This window comes from Orcinus orca, chromosome 16 (assembly GCF_937001465.1).
Source record: "Orcinus orca chromosome 16, mOrcOrc1.1, whole genome shotgun sequence".
Lineage (NCBI taxonomy): Eukaryota > Metazoa > Chordata > Mammalia > Artiodactyla > Delphinidae > Orcinus > Orcinus orca.
The window spans coordinates 12818555-12841167 of NC_064574.1; the positions used below are offsets into that span (position 1 = coordinate 12818555).

The following is a 22613-nucleotide window of genomic DNA, read 5'->3' on the forward strand; positions in this document are numbered from 1 at the left end:
TTTCCAAACTTTTATGTCGTCTTCGAGAAAGCGGACTGTCTCTCTCAGAGGGAAACGGGTTAGTCACCAACAGTGTCAGATGCTGCCAGTGAGCTATTTTCCCTACCCCCACCCCCATCCATCTTCCTCAGTGTTCAGGGATGAGATCATTTCATTTGGAGCCAATTATAGATGGAGAACGCTGGGGATGTGCAAAGAAACCTCCTTGGAGCCCTTCCCTCCCACCAACACAAGCTGTACCCTGCCGGGATGAGCAGGAACAGGAGGCTGCATGTCCGGTCCCAAGTTCAATCTCAGGGTATGTGAAGGCCACGCATTCCTAAGCCACAGAGCCTGGATCTGTCAAGCTAGGATGCTGGGCCGCTGGCTAAATGAAATCTTTTGGTCTCAGAAGTTCAGAGCTGGATGAGTCCAAGGAGATCATCACTGTGCAGATGGGGAAACTGGGGCTCAGAGAGGGGAAGGGGCTTGCTCAAGTTCACACAGCTAGTTGGTGGCAAAGCCAGAGAGCTGGATGGTAATTCCTCCACCTCCCATGTCGTCTGGGACCTGTCCAGCCCACTTCCTGCTGCTTCTGATAGCAGCACCCTGAGTTTTCCTAGAGGAACTATCCCTTCCCCTTGGTCCATGTGGTTAAAGTAGGACTAAGCCCTCTCCTACCCCCAGGACTGACCCAGTCCCAGCCAATCAGAGCCCACTGCCCTACTGGTTCAGGGATGAGCATGTACGATGAGCCGGGTCAATAAGCAGCAACCCCAGGACTTTAGCCAGAGCTACGGCCATTGGAAATGAGAAGCTCTCTTCCACTTGGCGTTACTAAACTGGGAGGAAGAAAACCTAGAGATGCTGATGGCCATCTATGCCACCACAAGATGCCCGCTAAGAAAAAAGCCAAACAGAGGAGCGCAGGGCCAAAAGATAGCGATAAGACAGCTTCAACCTTGAAACCCCTGGATCTAGCCATACCCAGGAGATCTATCCTGAATATGTTAATTACATGTGTTATTGACATGTAATTATTGACATGAATTACATGTAATGTAATTTCCATTTCTGCTACAGTTGGTTGAGTTCTGTCCCTTACCCCTCAAAGGTCCTTGACTTGAAGTGCTTAGGTGTGGGGCAGGGCTCCAAGAACATCACACTGCATGCTTCCCACCTCTGTCTCCAACACATTTCTGAACTTTGTGGGGTTTTTTGTATTGGCTGCATGGAAATACCTCCCCTTCCCCTAGCAGATTCCCTGACTCTGCACAGACTCCAGCTGAAACTGGGGGTAATGAGTCAAATCCATTTCACCTGGCTTCACTAATCAAGGCCTTCCATGTCCTCCAAGCAGCTCCTAGACTAAACAATAAGACGTTTGACGCAGTTGTTTTCCAGGAATTTGGAGTTGGCTGTGTCTAGTTCTAGCTGAGCCTGTTAAGATGGGACAGGACCACTGACCCTTCAACTGGGTATTAGTGAGTGTTCCTTTGGTGACTTTTTGACGTCAGAGGGTCGAAAACTCCACCCTCAGATGGTGCTAAGTGCCCTCGTTTTTAACATACAGAGGCCTGTAGCTTGGTTGCACCTGTGCAGAATAACAGTGACTGCACCTTTTTCCAGTCACCTTTCCCTCCGCTCCCCATGCCTCAGACCGCCCTGCTGCTTTATTGTTTTTCCCATAAATACCCTGAGCTCCTCTGGGAGGCAGATTTGAGACTTGTTCTCCTATTTCCACGAGGTTTGCAAACCTCGGTATCTCAGCGTTTTGGCTTGCTGTGAGTCAGGCAAAATGAAGCTGGTTCGGTGACAAAGCAACACGCTCCAGAAGGAGTACCCCAGGTAAATGTCCCGTTTCATGGTACCCGTAACCCGGTGTTTCCCACCACAGCCTCTGCCTTCCTGTTCGGTCAAGAGCACAGGCTTTGGAGCCCAGTTCGAATCCCAGCTCCAGAATTTCCTGGTAATGAGAACTCGTACTGGTCATTTGACTTTCCTAAGCCTCAGTCTTTCCTTCTGCAAATGGGAGAAAGATCACCCGCCTTCCAGGATCCTTGAGGGGATTAAAACAGGCATCACTCCTTAGGGGCTGGTTTTTCAACGGTAGCTATGAGGGACTCCAGAAAGTTTATACTACAGAGCCGGGGCATCTCAGACACTTAGTCTGCTTGGGAAGACAGCAGTTAAACACACATAAGATAATTTCCATGTCAAACGACCTCCTGCGGCCAAAACAAGTGTAGGGGCAGAGGCAGAGAAAGCCTGCTTCTAGGGAACCTGGCCTGGATGTGAACCGGGGCAGCCCCCTCACTGGCCTCCTGACCAGTCAGCACCTCTTTCCCCTGCGTTGCCCCAGCTCCTCACAGACAGACAGACACACACAGGTGCTGCTGAAATGCTTGCCCAGTGACTCATTCACACTCCCAGAGACGGGGAACAGACAGTGATTCCCAAGAGTGCCCGGAGTCCTGATTTAGGAAGGAGGATTGAATAGCAGGAACATGTGGGCCAGTCCCTGCCCAGCCCCGAGGACTGCGGAAAGATACACCCCTCCCCCAACTCCATCCTCGGAGCTCCTGGGTCCAAAGGCTGGGAAGGCTGGGCCAGCACACTCGCATGAGGACAGGAAGTGAGCCAGGACTCCCCCACAGTTCTTTATTCACTATCACCGTGCTTCCCAAAGTGAGGGACTAATAAATGAGATCGTTTTACACGAATTCAGGACAGGGCATTAAATAATTGACTACAGGATGAATGAACCTTGAAAACGTTATGCTACATGAAAGAAGCCAGACACAAAAGACCATTTGTATGATTCCATTTATATGAAATGTCCGGAACAGGCAAATCCCTAGAAACGGAAAGTAGACTAGTGGTTGCTTAGGGCTGGAGGGGTCTGACGAATGAGCAGGAACGGCTAATGGGTACAAGGGCTTCTTCTAGGGGGGCACAGAGAGTTCTAAAATGACACCAAGTTATACGATCTTACGAATATACTAAAAAAGACTGAATTGTACACTTTGAGGGAATGGTAAAATATTGTGGATTCTAGCTCAATAAAGGTGTTAAAATGCTTAGTAATTACAGCTGACTCCCAAGGGGAGAAAATCCGCTCCTTTTCAAGTCCCTTGTAATTCCTCTAGTTTGTCAAGGGTCTAGTCTCCATTAGATGCTAGTGTCCCCTCACTCCCTCTCACACACGTGCTAATGTCTTGTTTGAATAACGAGAGAGCAGGCTTCATGCTCGGCTCCTTGGGCAACAATACCTCACCAGACTTGTCTGGTTTCCATTGTGTTTGTTTTTCTGATTGCCTTCTAATTATGGCAGCTGATCATTCAGCTATTCATTTCATTTATTCAGCAAATATTTATTGAGCATTATGGCGTACCAGACACTATTCTAGGCACAGGGGACACAGCAGGGAACAAGACAGACCAAAAACCTTGCCCTCCTGGAGCTGATGTACTGCTCGTGCAGAAAATCTTAGCAGTAGGTATAGCTCATGGGTTTCAAATCCCTACTCTGCCACTCACTAGCTTTGTGTCCTGGGGCAAGTAACTTAACCTCTCTGTGCCTCAGTTTTGGCCCATGTAAAATGGGGATAATAACTGCACCTAACTCAGGATCCAGTGAGTCGGTATGTGTAAAGGGCCAGGACAGGGCTTGGCACACTGTACCTACAGTACTTGTACCTTAATAAATGTTTGCTACTGTTATTTATTTTCATTTCTAGTTGTGATTTTTTTAAAAAAAACATTTCCTATTTATACACATATATGTAAGTATAAGCTTCCTTTAAAAAAAAATTTATTTAAGTAAAAAAAAAAAAAGGATGAGTGAGGTGGGGTGTCAAAAAGAAAAAGGTACAGGTAAGGAAAATAGGGCAAAATGGAGAAGGGTGTATTTAGGAGATGAAATTTGGGAAGCCCTGAACTAGAGGGAGATGGCAGTAAGGCTGTGACTCAGCTGGCACCCAGTGGAAACATAAAGCTATTTTCAGTGTCAGCATAAGGACAAGGCTTGTTCCTTCAGTCTCAAATGTGCAGGTTTCTCCCCACTCCCTCGTCCTGGAGGATCCCAAGCCCTGGGGGTTTCCCTGCCACCCAGGGAGGCTTTGGAAAGAAGGGCTCTGGACAGACGGGGGTCATCGCTGCTAGAGGAAGACGAGGCTGTGGACCTCGGGGCAGGAACAGTCCCGGAGCTGCCCAAGCCTCTCCCAGGTCCCTCGGCACCGGGGGTGGCCGGCTGCTTGCCACAGCGACAGCTGGTGCCTGCAAGACATGGGGCTGCTTCAGCGGCGTCATGACTCCCCTGGGAGCCAGGGCTATTTGCTTTCAGGGGCCCCTTCTCCATGCAAAAATGTTTTAAATCAAAATTTACAACTGCATTATAAAAAGATAAATATAATCCGGGCTGGAGTCAGTATCAGATCTTCACTACTATTACATCTTATTTCTTCTGATTTTAAGAGGATAAAATTAAAGCATTTTTGTGGAGCCTGAACATGTGTGGACACTGGGCCCTGTGTCTACTGTGTCTGATGAAGAAGTTGGGCTGGCCGCAGAACTGCTGACCCTAGAGGCCACCCGGGGCAATCCAGACTTGGCTCTTAGGGTCTGGTGACACTAAGACATCCTTAACCTCCCTGCACCCCCCCTTTCCCTCCTGTTGGGAGGCAACAGAGTGGAGTGATTAAGAAAGGTTTTGGAATGGTGGGGTGGGGAGGTTCATGACCCAGCTGCTAGGAGCCTCTGACTCTTCAATGAATAACAGATAACTATAATCTCCACCCCTCTGAAGCGTTGGGAGGGTTTGATGAGATGCTGTGTGCAGAGAAAGTAAAAATGATCATGACAATAATAGCTAACCATTTCAGCAACAAGAATGAATGATCCAGTGCTACAAGGCAGCCACGTGCACGGACCTTGCAAACCGCATGTCGAGCAAAGGAAGTCGAATTCTAAAAGGTACATCCTGTACCACTTTATATATGTGAAGTTTGCGGGGGGAAATTTAAACTGTAGTGTTTAGGGATCTGCACCGAGTTGAGTAAAGCTATAAAGAAAACTGTACAGTGGATTACCATAAAAGTCAGGATGGTGGTCTCCTCTATGGGGAGGGGAGGGGCTGCGGTTGGGGGTGGGACTGTGGGGCTAGCCAGGTTCTGTTCCTTGCCTGGGTGGTGACTACCCAGATGTGTCCTCTTTGCAAACATTTATTAACCTGTTCATATATGTTTTAGCCAAGTCTCTGTAGGTATAATTCACATCTTTTAAAAATGCAAATAATGGCAATAATAACACACACAGATTGTCTTATGTGCCAGACACTGTTCTAAGCTTCTAAGCACAGTGCCTCGCACCTAACAGGCACTTCACAAACGATAGCATTTAAAGTTACCATTGTTATTGCCATCCTCAGTGTATAAAATGGAATGAATGTCCCTTGTCTCAACAGGGCTTGTGAGGCTTGAGTGGGAGCTCACATCTAAAGCACCCACTTGGTGCCCAGCACACAGTAGGTGCATGACTATAGCAGGTGTTCCTTCTGCTTGTCCCAAACTCAGAGACACTTCTCATGCTAAATAAACCGTCCTAAAATCCCCAAATGGCAGGCTAACCCTCCCCGGGGCTGGGCCCTTTGCATGCCCGCCCTCACCAGCTGCCCACGGAAAGAATCTGGCTGGCAGCTCGATTCTCCATCCTCACTTTGATCCTCCTCCTCTGCCCAGTCCTGCCTGGTGAGCTCATGCCCCCAATCAGACCTTCCGTCACCTGTTCTGTGAGCCTGGCCTGGCTGGGGTGGGAGCAGAGAAAGATGCCCCTGCCTGGCACAGACCTGGCTCTGCTTTCCATCTCTACCCATGCCTGGTAGAGGCAGCAGTCCCTGCGACCCTCATCTCAGCCTCACCAAAGTGCCATGTTCCTGGAGTATTTGCATCCAAAAAGAGAAGTTTGGGACTGATCAGAGTTTTAGGGCTAGAAAGGCTTATTCAAAGATGGATAAGTAAACTGAGGCTCTAATAAGTGAGCATCTAGTCCAAAGAATGAATCTCTAATGGTAGAATCTCAGGTCTAGGACGAGTAAGTGGTGGAGGGGAGAGGTTGGAGGAAGGTTGGTTGAGAGGGCCTCCCTATTGTCTGCCATTTATTTATTGGGCACCTACTATGTGCCAGGTTCATCACATTTATCACATGTCATTTTCACAAAGTACATATATTATTATACCTATTTTATAGGTTAAACATGACAAGAGCAGCTTCCACTACTAAGCACCTATGAGGAGCCAGGTGCTGTGCAAAGGGCTCAGGATCCTTCCCACTATCTGAGTGGTGGGGACTGTCAGGGTAAGAAGGGTTTGCCCAGAGTCACATACCTAGTAAGGGCCAGAAGTGGGGTTTGAACCCAGATCTGTGCAGTCCCAATGCCTCTCGTTCAGATACATCTGTCCCTAACACCCCAACAGGCACTGGCATTCCCTGCTCTAGGTTTACAGTGAGCAGGGCTGCTCAATTTTAAAAGTCAGGAAACTAATATCCTTAGAAATGGTAGAACTCCCTGGAGAGACCCCAGAGAGAGCTCTTGTTCCTACAGTCTAATAATCCCTGCATGGAAAAGTACAGTCAGTGGAAAACAGTCTAGACTTGTCTTTAGAGCTTGGCCAAGGAGTCTGAGAAATTTAGGTTCAAAGCCTGTTTCTGCCACTTGCTAGGTGTGTGACCTCGGGCACCTCTTTGTGAATCAGTCTCCTCATCTAGAAGGAGAGGATCCCGAAAGTATCCACTTTGGGCTCTTGGAATGTTTCAAGGGCATCCTGTGTGTCAATGTGTCCTCACCTCCTTCCACGCTCCCCCTTGCTCATTCCACGCCAGCCTCAATGGTGGCACGCTCCCGCCTCAGGGCTTTTGCACTTGCTGTTCCCTCTGCCTGGAATGCCCTTCCCCCAAACCTCCACATGTCTACCTCCCTCATTTCCTTCTGAACTCTGTTCAAGTGTCACCTCCTTAGTGTCACCTTCCTTAAAAAAAAAAAAAAAAAAAATCCCCAGAACTTCCCCGATTCTGCTTTCTTTCCCTAACACTTATCTCCCATCTGACAAATTACAGGTTTACTTGCCTAATGTCTGCCTCCTCAGAGCAGAATGTGTCTCCATAAGAGAAGGACCACAGCTCCTTTGTTCACTGCATCTCCCCAGTACCCAAAACATTGTCTGGCACATGCTCAATGGTAAGTGCTCAACAAATATGTATTGAATGAATGAATGAATATAGAGCTTAGAATAATGCTTGGCACATAGTAGGCACTCAATAAACTTTAGCTACTATTGTAATGCTAAGTGCTTTCCAAGACATCTGCCCTTGTGGGAGGAGTCTAGGGGGATGATAACAGCCAAATCTGGGTCAAATCCTGTGTGACCTTGACTAAGTCACAATGCCTCTCTGAGCCTCTGTTGCCCTATCTATAAAATGAGGGTAACCAAACTTGGCTTTTAAGGGAATTGTAAGGATTCAACAATGAAACCAGCTCCCTTTTCTTGAGTACTTTCTGGATGTCAGGAGCTATGCTAAGTCTTCAACTTGCACAATCTCACTTCACTTTCATCATTGCCCCATGAGGAGGTCCTCTTATTATCTGCATTTTCAGATCAGGAAATTGAGGTTCAGAGAGGTTATGAGATCGCCCAAGGTCACACAGCTGGAAATGGCAGGAGCTGCTCCTCCTCAGACACTGGGATCAGAACCCTCCTGCGCCCTGCCCTGGCCAGGAAACAGGCTCCCACTCCCTGGGCACCTTCATCTCTCAGGCTGCAGAGAGGCCCCAGGCTCTACAGTCGCACTTCCCCATGCCCGAGTCCCATGGCTTACCCTCCGGCCCCTCCACCATCCCCGTAGCAGCGCCGGCTCCTGGCATCCTGGGCAGGCCACTCACACCTCACACAAACTGTGTGGCCCTGGGTCAGATACCTTGTCCACTGGGCATGGGGCGCCCTCACCTGCTGGCAGCTCCCTGGAACGGGCCCCAGCCGGAACTGGACACAGTACCTGCAGCCACACAGGAAGACACCACCCCAAACACCTGTGAGCATTTATGGAGCACCTACTGTGTACTTAGCCCTATGCAGGCTCAGGTTGATACAATTTCTCCCTGCTACAGAAGAAACCTTTTGGGCAACTCAATCTGCATCCATGAGACTTGGCTCCTGCTTTTTCAAGTTAACATCATTGAGGGCTTCCATGGGTCAGTTCTTCAAACACCTTATCCAAAAGATTATATTCTTTACTTCTCATCTCTCTCCCCCGCAGTAATGTCAGCTCCACAAAGGCAGGAATTTGTATCTGTTTTGTTCACTGTTGTGTCCAAGTCCTAGACTAGGACCTGGCTCGACAAAAATTTGCCGAATCATTTGGTCCAATGGAATAGGGAAACCCTGCAAGGTAGATCTTGGCCCCAGCTTACAGATTAGGAAACCGAGGAGCAGAAAGATAACTTGCCCAGAGTCACACAGCTAATAAGTGGTAGTGCCTAAAATGGAACCGCCTAACCCCAAAAGCCTCAATAAGCACTCCACCACATTTCGCAAAAGATCCTATGTTACAGAAAAGAGTCACTGCAAGAATTATTTAAATAACTGTCCCATTCTGGAGTATCTGAGTTAAGACCCAATTTGCTAAAATTTTACTTCGACCCAACTTTTTCTACAAGTAGTGGTAAATGGCACTCCCTGCTGCAAGAGATGCAGCTTGTCAAGGACCCCGGGAGGTTATTGTGTGGGGCTGCTGCCCCCTGGTGGCTGCAGCCTCTGGGAAGCCCAAGGAGTGGACAGTTTTCTTCCAGGAACAGCCCAAAGTCGGCCCAGAGCCCTTTCCTCTCAGCTGCCCCAGAACGCCTCAGGAACCTGTCCTTGCCAGAAGCCTGTGATAATTGGAAATTTCGCCTTCCCAACGTTCTTTCTCTTGCCCTTTTGGTGGTTTATTTGGGGAACTCTTGTCTTCACCCTACGTGGTCTTGGAGGGGCAATCAATCAGGATGCCTGGTCCTGGCTCCCCATACCTGCCCCTAGAGTGGACAGATGATTCAAGCTGACCAATCAGAGGTCCCATCATCTGGGTCACAGTGATTGGTTCAGGGATGGGCCTAGGATCCAAGCAGGACCAATCAACCTCATCCAGAAATTACACAATGAGACTGGGAGGAAGGACCCCGTCAGCTGGGGCTGCTAAGCTGGGAGGATGTGGGGCTGCTCGAGGGCATCTTGGCTACTACAGGGAGAGAGCCTGCTTGAGAATGAAGCCAGTATATGAAGGCAGAAAGGGGAGAGGGAGTCCTGATAATATTTGACCTCTTGGCTCCAGTTCATGCTTGAAGTAATATTATTTCAAAACTTCCCTCTCAGTTATAGGAACCAATAATTCTCCTTTTCACCTGAGCCAGTTTGAGCTGAGTTTCTGTGCCTTGCAGTGAAAGGAATCCTAACAAATAGAGCTCTCCTCTCCATCTCCCTTAGTACTGCCTTAGTTCAGACCTTATTCTTTCAATTAATATTTGTTGAGTATCTGTCATGTGCCAGGCACTGTCCTAGATGCTTGACCTCATCACCACCATCGGCAACACACTGTCTGACTCCAGTCCCTGAAATCCACCCTTCAAAGGCACAGGGCTACCACCCTGGTCCAAACCACCTTCATTTCTCATGTGGACCATTGCTGTAGGCCCCGCATTGGTCTCCCTGGTTCCCTCCTTGCCTCTCTACGATCTATTCTCCAAATAGTATCCAAAGGGACCCTGTGAAAACCTAAGTCAGATCCTGTCATTCCTCTGCCCAAAACCCTCCCATGACTCCAACTCATGCAGAGAAAGTACCCAACTTCCCACCACGGCCTATAGACCCTGTGTGATCTGACCACCCCCTCCCCCCAATATATCACATTTCCTACTCTCTCTCACTCTCCCTGAATTCCAGCCTGAACTACTTGCTGATCCCTGAACACCGGGCATGTCCTGCCTCAGGACTTTTGCACTTGCTAGTCCCTCTGCCAGTCATGCTCTTCCCCCAGATAACCTCTTCAATATCTTAGTTCCTCTAAACAAGGATGTCCCTGGCACACCCACCCTCTTCCCTGCTTCATTTTTCTCCATAGCACCATTTGACAGGCTATGTGTTTGTTTATTGTCTGCCTCCTGTGAGGCAGACTCCATGAGGACAAGTATTTCTGTCCTTTTCTCTTCCTTGCTGTAGACCCAAGGCCTAACGCATATAAACGACATAAACATACCTGTCGTATAAACAATAAACACTGAGTGAATGAGTAAGTGAATGAAGCTGAATAGAGACCAGGCATTAAGGACTCAAAGTTCATGTTCATGGGTTTACAAATGTAACAGGACAAGAAATGGGGAGAGGTTAAAGGAAGAGAGAGGGCTTCCCTGGTGGCGCAGTGGCTGAGAGTCCGCCTGCCAGTGCAGGGGACACGGGTTCGTGCCCCGGTCCGGGAAGATCCCATGTGCCGCAGAGTGGCTGGGCCCGTGAGCCATGGCCGCTGGGCCTGTGCGTCCAGAGCCTGTGCTCCGCAACGGGAGAGGCCACAACAGTGAGAGGCCCATGTATCGCAAAAAAAAAAAAAAAAAAAAAAAAGGAAGAGAGAAACATGATGAAAGTCTAATCCAAGGAAAAATGTTCACAAATCTGAGTTTGACTTTGGGTTCATTTGCTTCCACTTACCCTATTGTCTCCTGCTTCTTGGGGACACCTCGCTTTTCTCGTTCTTTCCCGTAGCTGCCTGTGGTTATCAGAGCAGGGACTGTGGGCCAAGGAGAAAACAGAGTCAGGTAGCCCAGCACCACCGCCCCCAAGGCTATGACACCACAGGAAGCACGATTAGGTACTCCTGGTGTCAGAGTCATGTCTATGGTAGCCCTAAGGAGACTGTGGGGTCTTGTAACTGGGTAGATAGTCCCCACAAGTACCCCTTATGCAATGATGGAGGCAGGATCATATTTATCTCTTAGATTCAGGGCCTAGCACAGTGGGTTGTATAGTGAGTCTCAATAAAAAGTTCTTCAAATGAATGATTTTGATGAATGAATAAGTGAGTGAGTGAGAAAAAAAGAGATGAGTTAATAACTGAATGGATGGATGGGTGGCTGAAATGATATAAGAAAGGAAGAATGGATGGGTGATGAGTAAATGGGAAGATGGGAGGATGGAAAAAAGGAGAGACAGAGATGATGAATGGAAAGAAGGATGGATGAAGACATGATAGGTCGATGGACAGATGAAGGGATAAAAGAACCAGACGCATAGATGAATGAATAGGTGGGGAAATGTAAGGATGGAAGAAAAGGGGGACAGAGGTATGGACAGGTAAATGAATTAATAAAATTATCTTGTTGGGCCAACTTCCAAGCCTCTTCCTTCCTGGAGCAGACAGAGGAGAACACAGAGGAGAATTGAGGGTCAGTCCATGAGAGGTTGGTGATTCCTTAGGGGGAAAAAGAGCCCAAAGATGTCCCTACCCCTGCCCATTCTGAGTGATGGGGCTGAATCAAAGATATGGTGTTGAACTAATTAATGCTTGTGATCGAGAGAAGGTAACACACTTAATGCACAACTTCCCTTTTCTCTTCTCTTCCAACATCCAGTGCTGCTTTGGGCGTAGCCTAGAGCAGCGAGGAGAGCCCCAGAGAAGCCCAGATTCTGGTTCCAGCTCCCCCTCTTACATCTCAGTGATCTTGGTCCTTTCAGAGCCTCAGTCTCCTCATCAGCAAAATGAGTATAATACTAGGGCTCCCCTGGTGGCGCAGTGGTTGAGAGTCCGCCTGCCGATGCAGGGGACGCGGGTTCGTGCCCCGGCCCGGAAAGATCCCACATACCGCGGAGCGGCTGGGCCCGTGAGCCATGGCCGCTGAGCCTGCGCGTCCGGAGCCTGTGCTCCACAATGGTAGAGGCCACAGCAGTGAGAGGCCCACGTACCGCAAAAAAAAAAAAAAAAAATGAATATAATACTAGAACCTATATCATACGGTTATTGTCAGCGTTGAATAAAATGATGCACGATGAGCCATGTATCTTGGGCAGGTGTTGTGCCTCCCTGAGCCTTGGTTTCCCCTTCTGTAAAATGCATAGTAACACTGGCCTCACAGAGTCAAGTAATGTGGCCAAGTGCATGGCAGATGGCATGTAGGGGCAGTAGTAGGGGCAGTCAGGAAAATCTTCCTGGAGAAAACTGACATCTACACAGGAAGCGATGAACCAGGCAAGTTAGATGTGGGTGGCAAAGGAGAGGGAGGAGGATTTCAGGCAGAGGAAATGACATTCCCTCTTTCATCACCCCACTGCCACCATCCTGGTCCAGACACCTTCCTCTCTTGCCTGCACCACTGCAGTCACCTCTTCCCTGGCCTCCCCGCTGCCCTCTGACCCCTTTCAGTCTCCTGTCCCCACAGTGAACAGAATGATCCTTTAAAATGTAGACGGAAGAAGGAAGGTGAGGTCACAGGAGGTAAGAGCCAGAGCACTTGAGCTTGTAGACCAGGAAGATGAGTTTGGGCTTCACGAGGGTGCGGGATACCTATTGGAGAATTTAAAACAGGAGGGTGACACCGTGGTAAGGTTTGGTGAAACGAAGGACATGTGCTGAAACTAAGGGGAAAGAGGCCTTTTCTTCCAGCTGCTAGGCTGGTTGCAGGGAAGCCTGGAGCTATCAAAGACCATTACAGGGGGAATGCCTACCTGAGAGTGAGACCAACTCATTAGAAAACAGAACTGAGAGATGGAGATAGGTTCCTGGCAACATTGCTTGAGCTCCTAGATCCAGCCATGCCTGAATGCAGACCCTGAGATCTTAGTTACATGAGCCACACATTTTTGCTCAGGTCAGTTTAAAATGGGTTTCCTGTCATCTTCATTTAAACAAAGCCCTGACTGATTCACAATGGGAGATGAGCAGAAAGAAGACATCGAGATGCCCAGAGGAAGTCAGAGCTTCTCACCTCACCTTCTCAGACCCCACACGGAAACTTATGGAGGGCCCTGCGGTCTGGGCAGGCTCTTCCCTCTGACAGCCACCCCCAAGGCCACCCCAACTCACGCAAGGACTGTTGGCACTCCACCCCCTGGTGGTTCCAGTACTCCACGCAGCCAGCCCGTTCTTCCAGTGGGGGGCAGGGAGCACCCCCGTTTCTTGGCTCCTGCAGGACATGCCTTTGGCGGAGACGGTAAGAGACCTGGCAGGGCTTGACACAGCGACTCCAGCTGCTCCACTCTGCCACGATGCAGGAGACCGCTGGAAGAGAAGGTGGCATCTCCAAGGACAACTGCTATGGAATTTGGGCAGCGGCCAGGTCTTGTCCACCTTCCCCACAAGCCGAACCCCCCAAAGCACCACAGTGAGCACCAGAACTTCAGCAAACCTGAATCCATGTGTGCCTTAAAAGTTTCTCTATGACAAATTTGGTAGACGTATACGTCTACCTAAACTTAGAATTCCACGTTCTATTTACCCATCATCCTGTTGGCAATCATTCCAGTGGTTTCCATCACCCATTCCTCCAATTAACATTTCCTAGGCACTTATGACAACTGATTTCACCTCCCTGTGCCTCAGTTTCTTCCCCTGTCAAATGGGTATAAGAAGAGTATTCACCTGATAGTGTGGCCTTGAGGATTCAACCAGATGTGACGTATAAAGCGTTCACTCCTGGCACACAGCAAGTGCTCAGTAAACACTAGCTATTCCTCTGCCGCCATGAAGCAAACCATGACTACACTAGCAACAACGTGGATGGAAAGAAGCCTCTTGCAGAAGCTATTTCTGGTGTGATACTATTTAGATACAGTCTTAAAAAATGAAAAAGAGTGCTATATAGTGTTTAAGAACTCATATAGGTAATATACATATATTACATATATATGATACTATATATGTATATATCACATATATATGATATTGTATTGATATATATACCTAAGTATATATATGTCAATCTTCACTATTCACAGATTTGGTATTTGTGAATTTACCTATTTGCTAAAAATTGATTTGTAACCCCCGAACCAATATCTGAGGAGCTTTTGTAGTCATGCACAGACATACGCAGAACAGCAAAAATTCGGAGTCACCCAACATGCACATTTGCAGCTGAGGTCAAACGAGGCCCCGATCTGCCTTCTTGGATGGAGGGAGCCAGTGGCTGTGTGGTGCAGTTCAAGGAGCTCCAGCTCCGGGACCAGGAGGACGGGGTTTGAATTCCAGCTCTGACACCTGTTAGTGGGGCACTCTTGGGCCAGTCACTTAATACCTCTGAATCTTGTTCTTCCCTTTTTTAAAAGAGAATCTACGAGAATGAGTTGTTTTTAGGATTTAAGATTATAATCTGTGTGAGATAGGTGTGTACATATTTCCCCTAGGAGCAACGGTTCAGTACTTGTCAATTCAGTGTTCATGGGGATTTTATAGACTGTAACTACCATCCATCATGAGAACTGACTGTATATATTTTATATACATTGAATATATATATGTGTGTGTATATATATATACACACACACACACACACCCCTCCGCGGGAATTATAAATACCAAATTCAGCATAGCAGTTACCTCTGAGTAGGAAGGGCAGGAATGCAGAAGCTCCAGTGGTATTCATCTAGGCTTATTTCTTAGCTTTTCATGAGGGTTTATTATATTGTTCTCTCCACATTGGGCTAGGTCTGAAATATTCCACCATAAAAAAAGAAGGAAGTTGCTGGGCGTCCATGTCCATGAGATGCTCCCTGTGCTACCACAGTCAGGGGCCCAGTGAGTAGGTATTTTCTGATGATGTGGCCTTTGAGACCTTCAGCTTCTTCACCCAAGTCCACAGTCCCAGACCAGGACTGGGCCAAACCAGACAGGGAAGGCCATCTGGCCAAAACGTGGGATCTTCAGACTTTCCCCAGGGAGAGAATTTCTTGACAAGAAATTGTCAAGCCATGGACTTCCCTGGTGGTCCAGTGGGTAAGACTGCATGCTCCAAATGCAGGCGGCCCGGGTTTGATCCCTGGTCGGGGACTAGATCCTGCATGCATGCCGCAACTAAGTCCACATGCTGCAACTAAGAGCTCTCATGCTACAACTAGAAGATCCCGCGTGCCACAACTAAGACCCAGTGCAGCCAAACTAACTAACTAAATATTAAAAAAAAAAAAAGAAATTGTCAAGCGTTTCTTGACAGGCCTTGACAGTCTCTCTCTCTCTCTCTCTCTCTCTCTCTCACACACACACACACACACACACACACACAGAGACACTTGTGAACACACAGGGCACTACTGCTGTCAGAATTAGTGCACTCATTCCACAAACATTTACCAAGCATCTCCTGTGAGCTGGGCACTGTCCTAGGTGCTGGAGACACCGTGGGGAACAAGAAAGACCAGGTCTGTCCTCATGACAAACATTCACCGGCTATGAGACATATCCTAGTTCAGCAACTTGAAAATGCGAAGAAAAAAAAAAGTGTATATTCTTGAACTGAGGGAAGGAGGTGATTGTGTTGTAAACACAGACAGTGTTGCTTCTGGCACCTCAGGAAGTCACATACTCCTTGCATGGCTCTCAACTCTGAGCAGAGTTGAAATGCTCAGGGGAAGGAAGGAAGGAGGAAATAAAGTACGACAGCAGAACAATCATCTATTGCTTTCAACACCCACCTAATATCGATGTCAATTATGTCACTGCTGCTGGACCAGGCAGGTCAAGTCCTGGACTTCATGTAATCCTCACAACAACTTTAGGGTCCTTCTTTGTGCCCTCTGCCCCCCAGGGAAGCCTGTGCATCAGAGAGGCCCCCTGGCCGCTGATTGAGTTTAGCCAGTGAGGCACCCATGGGGAGGAGAGTGCAGCCCAGGTGTTTATTGCCCCTCCACCCACCTCACCCTCAGTCCTGCATGGAGGGGCCCCTCAGCCATGGATCCTGCCCTCACCAGGCTCCTATAACACCACTTCCCCCTGCCCGCACCATAGCGAATGGAACCCTTGTCAAATTATGTTCCATTCAACTCTTCTGGGCGTACCACCTGTCACTCGCCAGAACCCCAACTCCTACATATATATATATGTATGTATTTGCGTTATTGTCAAATCCATCTCACAGAAGAGGCAAGTAGAGCTTAAGGAGACTGAATATCTGAGTCAAGCCAAGACGCTGGAGTCACACAAGCTTGGATTCCAGCTATAGTCTCACAGAATTGGTGCAATGACAGATGTGCAGCACTAGGAAGATAGTAAACACTCAATACAACAGGGGACTCTCTGCATTTATTCAACAACTATTTGGGGCCTACTATATGCCAAGCACTGGCCCGGGTGCCGGGAACACAGAGGAGCAAAGCAGAAAAAGCGCCTGCCCTGGAGGAGCTGACATTCAGTAGGGGAAACAGACAAGAAACAATACAATATATGAGGTAATTTCAACTAGCAATCCATGCTCTGAGAAAATCCAAAGAAGGATAAGAGTGGCAGGTGCAGGGCGACAAGAAACTGTTTTAGATAGAGGGGTCAAGGGGGGCCTACATGACAAAGGTCATCTGAGGAGGTAAGGGAGGGAGCTGTGTAGGTATCTGAGGGGAAATGTTCCAGGCAGAGGGAACAGGCAGTGCAAAGGGCCTGAGGCAGAGTCCTGGTTAGATGCTGGAGGGACAGTGAGGAGGCCAGTGTGGCTAGAGCATAAAAAGCAGGAAGGAAAGTGGCAGGAAGTGATGTCAGACAGAGGCGGGCAGTGATAGCATACAGGGCCTTGATGACTATTGTAAGGAACTTGGACTTTATTCAAAGCATGAAGAAAAGCCACTGCCAAGTTCTGAGCAGAGGAGTGACATTATCACTATTAAGGTTTTAATAGGATGTCTCTAGCTGCCGGATGGGGGTCAGGGCAGAATCAGGAAAACCAATAAAACAGCTACTGCAGTTGTCCAGGTGAGAGAGTATAATCTGCAATAGAAAAATCTGCTAGTGGGGACATCTCTGGTGGCGCAGTGGTTAAGACTCCGTGCTCCCAATGCAGGGGGCCTGGGTTCGATCCGTGGTCAAGGAACTAGATCCCACATGCATGCTGTAACTAAGCAGCCCACCTGCTGCAACTAAGGAGCTAGCAAGCCACAACTAAGACCAGGTGCAACCTGTTCTTAGTTAATAAATAAATAAATATTTTTAAAAAAGAAAAGAAAAAAATCTACTAGAAAAAGTGAGTTTAGTGTCAGTGTTCACAGAGTGGCTGGACAACTGACAAGGAGATGGCAGCCCAGATTCAGGCACTGGCTGGGCAGCCGGACCAAGGGAATTTCCAAAGTCCCACCATGATCCCCTGCCAGGCAGGTGAGAGATTTTGCAGAAAATTAGGCAGATGCCACCCTACGCATATTCTTTCCATGTCGCTGGCATCTGTGATGTCACCAAGCAGCATGCACAGCTGACACCCCCAGGGAACTGTCATCACACCTCACCTAGACCTAGGGTCACAACCTCGGTTCATGTGATTATTCATATATTGTCAGCCTCCTCAACTAGAATGTCAGCTCTGTGGAGGCGGGGGCCTTGTTCCCTGCTGAATTCCAGGACCAAACACAGTGCCTGACACATAGGGACCCAGTAAATAAAGAGTCAGTGAATTCTGAAGGAGCAAATTGTGCCTTAGCGACCACAAAGGAAATGTGACCGCAAGTTGGCATTCCAGAAAGGTACCACCAGATGGCAGCGTTTCTCAAAACAAAGGCCATCCCACCTTTTTCTGAGTAAAGGAGAAATTCTAGCTTATCAGTGCAGCTGAAAAAGAGGGAGATGCGAGGAGCTTTTAAGGTTGCTCTTCCAGCCCTGGAGACCCAGATAACATCATGTCAGCAGAGCCTGCTGGAGCCAGGCTGAATTTCCCACAGTCCCCTTGGATCCCTCTGCCCTGCCGCCAACAGGCCCAGGCTCAGCAGGAAATGCCTTTCTGGACAATTCAAACCCGACCTTTTTCTCTGAACCTCACTGCCCAGCCCCCTGACTGTCCATCCTCCTCACTGTCTAGCAAAAGGATTTTTCTGGAATGCAGTTCTGACCTGTCATCTGAAATCCTTTACTGGTTTCCATCTCCTGTTGAGGTGTTTTCACAAAATGTCTTTTGTAAACACTAGCGGCTAAAAATGTGTTTCCCCAGTGCATCCACAGTCACCCCCTGCCTCCTCTTCCTCCTGTTTGATGTCTCAGCACACTTTTACTTCGAGTTCCCTGAAATGCAGGGTCCGCTACAGCTGGAAGTGGGCAGCTGTCACTTCTGCCCTCCCAGTCTCCTTACCCCCATCTTCTGGTAACACCGCCTCGGTTTTCTTTTGAGGAAGCGACCCTCCCCACTCTCAGTCCACATAGTTTGGGTAGGACTGACCTCACCTTCTCACTCCTGGGATTGGGTACATAGGTGACCCAGACATGACCCGTTGACACATTCCTTCTCCCTAGGCTCAGTGATTTATTGGATCGTGAATGAGCATGCAACCCAAACTGGGCCTATGAGAACCATCCCTAGGAGTTTGGCTGGAATAACTAGGAAAAGGATCTCTCATTCCACTAGGGACACCAGTTTGGAGCTACTAGGTACTGTCTTTATCAACACTCGGTGACAGCATGCCTGAGATTGAAACTAACACAAGCAGAGCTGAGAGGTGGAAAGAGTCCCGATGACATCCTTGGAGTCCCTGGATCCAGCCATGCCTGAAGTCAGAATCCATGGATTGTTTCTCAGTTACCTGTCCTAATACATCCCCTTATTAGCTTAAGTAATACGAGTTGTGTCACAACCCTCAGAGTACTGACTAGCACAATGAACACATAAGTGCATAAGTAGGGACTTTGATCCCTACAGGGTTGAAGTAAGAATTAAGGAGCATAAAACACTTAAAAACATTCAGTAAGGAACTTGAAAAACATGAAGTAATGGTGTCCATCCTTTAAGGTTTTACTAGCTGCTCCAGACCCACCCTCTTCCTGACCCCACCCCATCCTCACCAATCATTTCCAAGCCTCCGCTTGCTCTAACTGAGCAAGCCACCCTGTTGCCCAAAAATAGAATATAAGCTTGAGGGGGACCAGAGTCCCATCTTTCTGGCCCCCACTGGTCCCAGCTGAGCTGGGCACATAGCAGGTGGCCAGCAATGTAATTGAACTGAAGGTGGGCAAGGTCAAGGGCTCCTGTTTCACCTGAGGGCTCGAGCTTCCCTCCTGCGACAGGCTTAAGTCCTCCCACCCTCAAGCAACCATATGGTATTGTGATCTGGAGCCAGACTGCTGGGGTTCAAATCCTAGATCTACTGCCTAATAGCTGGGCAAGTCAGAGTAGCTCGCTACCTCTCCATGTCTCCGTGCCTCATCTGTAAAATGGGCGTGATAACACTACCTATTCCATCGGGCTGTTGTGAGGCTTAAAGGAGACAATTTATTTAAAGCACCTAAAACAGCAGGTAATAAGTACTCAGTAAATGTTAGTGGTTTGTTTGTTTTTTGTGGTACGCGGACCTCTCACTGCTGTGGCCTCTCCCGCTGCGGAGCACAGGCTCCAGACGCGCAGGCTCAGCGGCCATGGCTCACGGGCCCAGCCGCCCCGTGGCATGTGGGATCCTCCCGGACCGGGGCACGAACCCGTGTCCCCTGCATCGGCAGGCGGACTCTCAACCGCTGCGCCACCAGGGAAGTCCTGTTTGTTTGTTTTTAAGCCATCCTCAACACCTCCCTCTACCACAATCAATTCCTGAAGTTAGTCAACTTTATCGCCTAAATCACTCATGAAAAAACATATCTTGCCGCCTAACTGGTCCCCATGTCCCCTTCTGCTCTGCTCCCCTGGGAGGTGGAAAAGTGAACTTTTCCCAGGTCTATCCATAAGACCTCAGCTCTGCCCAGCCTAGACAAGGGGGCAGATCCTAGACCTACTGCCTTTTTGACACCTTCCCAAAGGAGCAAAACAAAGAGGTGGGCAAAGCTTTGAGGCTGCTGGGCCCACCAGCCCAAGCTCTTTATGTAACGGGAACCCCTGGGGAGCTGATAACATCGTGTGATTCTGTCAGCGTGGATCAAACCGTGGGAAAGTATCACTGATCCCTCTACCTGGTTCCCTTCCTGGGTCCCCACTCCTGCCGTGTGACAGGGAAGCCCCTGTGGGTGCAGCTGAACTAAGAACCTCAGCCCTACACTCTGAATGACCACACGGCTGCATGCATTCTCTGCACAGAAGCAGATGAATACAAAAGCATTCCCAAGATAGTCCTTCTGCAAGTTTAATCTGGGGGAGTCTCATTTGCTATGATTTGGGAAGACAGCACATCCAAAATTACTTTTTCGTCTCTGCTACCTGAATTTCCACCATTTGCCACTCAAAGTTGTGAGAAGCAGCAAGGGGCTAGAAGAAAGGGGATCGCCAGGTCCAAATCCTACTGGATCACCTTGGCTGGCCAAAGCCCGCTCCTCTCTGAGCCACGCTCTTCCCATCTGCTGAGTAGGGACATTATTATAGACCAGAGCCCCAGAGTGCTGTGAGACAGTAATCGGGTTGGATGAGAGACCCAGCCCACAGAGTAGGTTGGTGATCAATAAATGTTGGATCCCTTCAATTTTGAATTGTTTTAAAGCTGCCTTCATTTAAATATAAGTTCCCGAAGAAAGCTCCACTGATATCTCCAGGTAGAGGCTCCAATCAATCACTCTTCTCCCTGACAAAGGAAAGTTAGATCATATCCGCTTGACAAGGTGACAGAATTTTGTGTCCAATGGGTGTGAAAAGGTTATTCCTGGAATTTAAAAAGGATGGAGTCCTCCCCACCGGGGGCTCAACAAAAGTGGACCCTAATTTCAAAGCCTGGTGGATACCACTCTGGCAGGGGTCTCTAGAGGGAATGACCTAGACCCTGGTCTGGTGGCCATGGCCGGCACTGGGACCAGTGCCCGGACTTTACTTGCCCAGGGATCAGTACATCCCATCCCAACCCCCTCACACCTCCCCCCACTCATTCACCTAAGTTTTAACCTGTTCCACACACACACACAGTTCTTCTGCCCCTCCCCGGACCACCCAGCCCGTTTCCTCTCTCGGCTCTGAGCGTCCCTCCACTCCAAACCCTCTCCAGGCTTCAGCCTTTCTCTCGGCTTCTCAACACCCCCTCCATCTGCCTTGTGACCTCCCTGCCCGCGATGTGGTGCGTGATCCCACTCGCACTCCCTATGCCCCACGCCCTTCCGCCAGCTAAGGTTGCCAGATAAAATACAGGACGGCCAGTTAGATTTGAATTTCAGAAAAATAATAAGTTTTAATATAAGTATGGCCCGTGCAATATTGAGGACATATGTATACTTTAAAAGTATTTGTTATTTAACTGAAATTTAAGTTTAACTGGGCATCTTGGATTTTTATTTGCTAAATCTGGCACCCAAGCGCCCTCTGCGCCTTCGCAACCCCTCCACGCCTCACGAGCCCTGATGATCGCATACGCCCCCTCCTCCCTCTTACCCCTTCCAGCCGCGTGCGCCCTCCTTAGCGAGTGCGCCCCCTGCTCTCTCTCGCCCCCTCCTCTCTTGCACCCCTCAGTGCCCGCACGAGCCTATTTCTGTTGGGGGCCCCGCGTCCCTCACCCGAGCGCCTGGCTCGCGCGCCTCTTCCACGAGCCCTCCGTATTCGCGCGGTCCTCCCAAGTCCCGCGCGAGGGGAGGCCTCTCGCACCCTCTCCTCCCAAACGCCCCTCTATTCTCCTCGCATCCGTCTCCATTCCGCCCCCTCCCCCAGACTCGCGCAGCGGCGTCCATGCCCGCCCGAGCATCTTTCTCCGCGCGCACCTTTCCAGCCCCACTCTTCGCCTGGTGTCCTGAGCGTCCCCGTCCCCCTTGCTCCTGCGCCCCTCCAGGTCCAGAACCCCCTCCGAGGGCGGCTTCCTCTCTTCCTTGTACCGTCGCACCCCGGTACCCTGCTCCCCTCCGCGCTGGGAGCTCCGCCCATGCCACGTGCTCCCGGGGGCGCACCTGGACAGGCCCGCGCGTAGTCGGGGCAGCAGTCCCGGACCTCTCTGCACGCCTGATCGCAGAAGCAGCGAGGGGGCCCGCGGGCCGCGCAGGTCGGGTCACGGCCCGGGCAGCAGCGGCCCAGCGCGGCGCAGCCCTGCCGGGACCAGAGCGTGCCCGACGGTCCCCGTGCCCACGACACCGCGGCCACAGCGGTCAGAGCGAGCGCCAGCGGCAGGATCGGCGCCGCGCCGCACGGGGCCATAGCCGGGCTCAGGCTGGGGACCGCAGGCCGACCGGGACCGACCCTAAGCGGCCCGCCCCATTGTGGGGCGGAGGCTCCTGGCCCGACCCCTCCCCAGACCCACCTCCTACCTGTCATGGAACTGTTATCCACCCCCATTCGTCCTATAAAAACTTTGCGCGGCTTGAGGGGGTGAAATATCAAGATAACAGTAATAATAACCGCAGCAACTCTGCAGCGTATCCCATTGCCCCCAGGTTCCAGGGAGTTAGAAGCTATACAGAGCTTCATCAAAACAATGCATTATAATAGATAACAATAGTGTATTGTTATAGCACTAATAACAGTAACAGCCGGTCTGCCATAATTATAAGAGCAACGATAG

At 49.5% G+C, this 22613-nt stretch overlaps 1 protein-coding gene across 1 annotated transcript; it reads right to left on the reverse strand.

The window, feature by feature from the left end:
• Positions 1-2646: 2646 nt before the first annotated feature.
• On the reverse strand, positions 2647-22249 carry LOC101273064 (somatomedin-B and thrombospondin type-1 domain-containing protein-like). Its single transcript, XM_049699182.1, has 5 exons — positions 22006-22249; positions 13075-13269; positions 10707-10785; positions 7852-8028; positions 2647-4257 (listed from the first exon to the last, which is right to left on the reverse strand). Exons 1-5 carry the CDS (start codon positions 22247-22249, stop codon positions 4140-4142), a joined length of 813 nt encoding a protein of 270 aa, XP_049555139.1. The 3' UTR covers positions 2647-4139.
• Positions 22250-22613: the final 364 nt, after the last annotated feature.

Excerpts from the sequence above, each read along its gene's own strand:
- LOC101273064 (XM_049699182.1), bottom strand. The coding sequence starts at position 22,249 with ATGGCCCCGTGCGGCGCGGCGCCGATCCTGCCGCTGGCGCTCGCTCTG. Across the intron at positions 10,786-13,074 it reads GGAGTGCCAACAGTCCTTGC|TCCCTGCTCTGATAACCACA; the intron begins GTGAGTTGGGGT and ends CTTGGCCCACAG. Across the intron at positions 8,029-10,706 it reads AAGAAGCAGGAGACAATAGG|GTACTGTGTCCAGTTCCGGC; the intron begins GTAAGTGGAAGC and ends GTGTGGCTGCAG.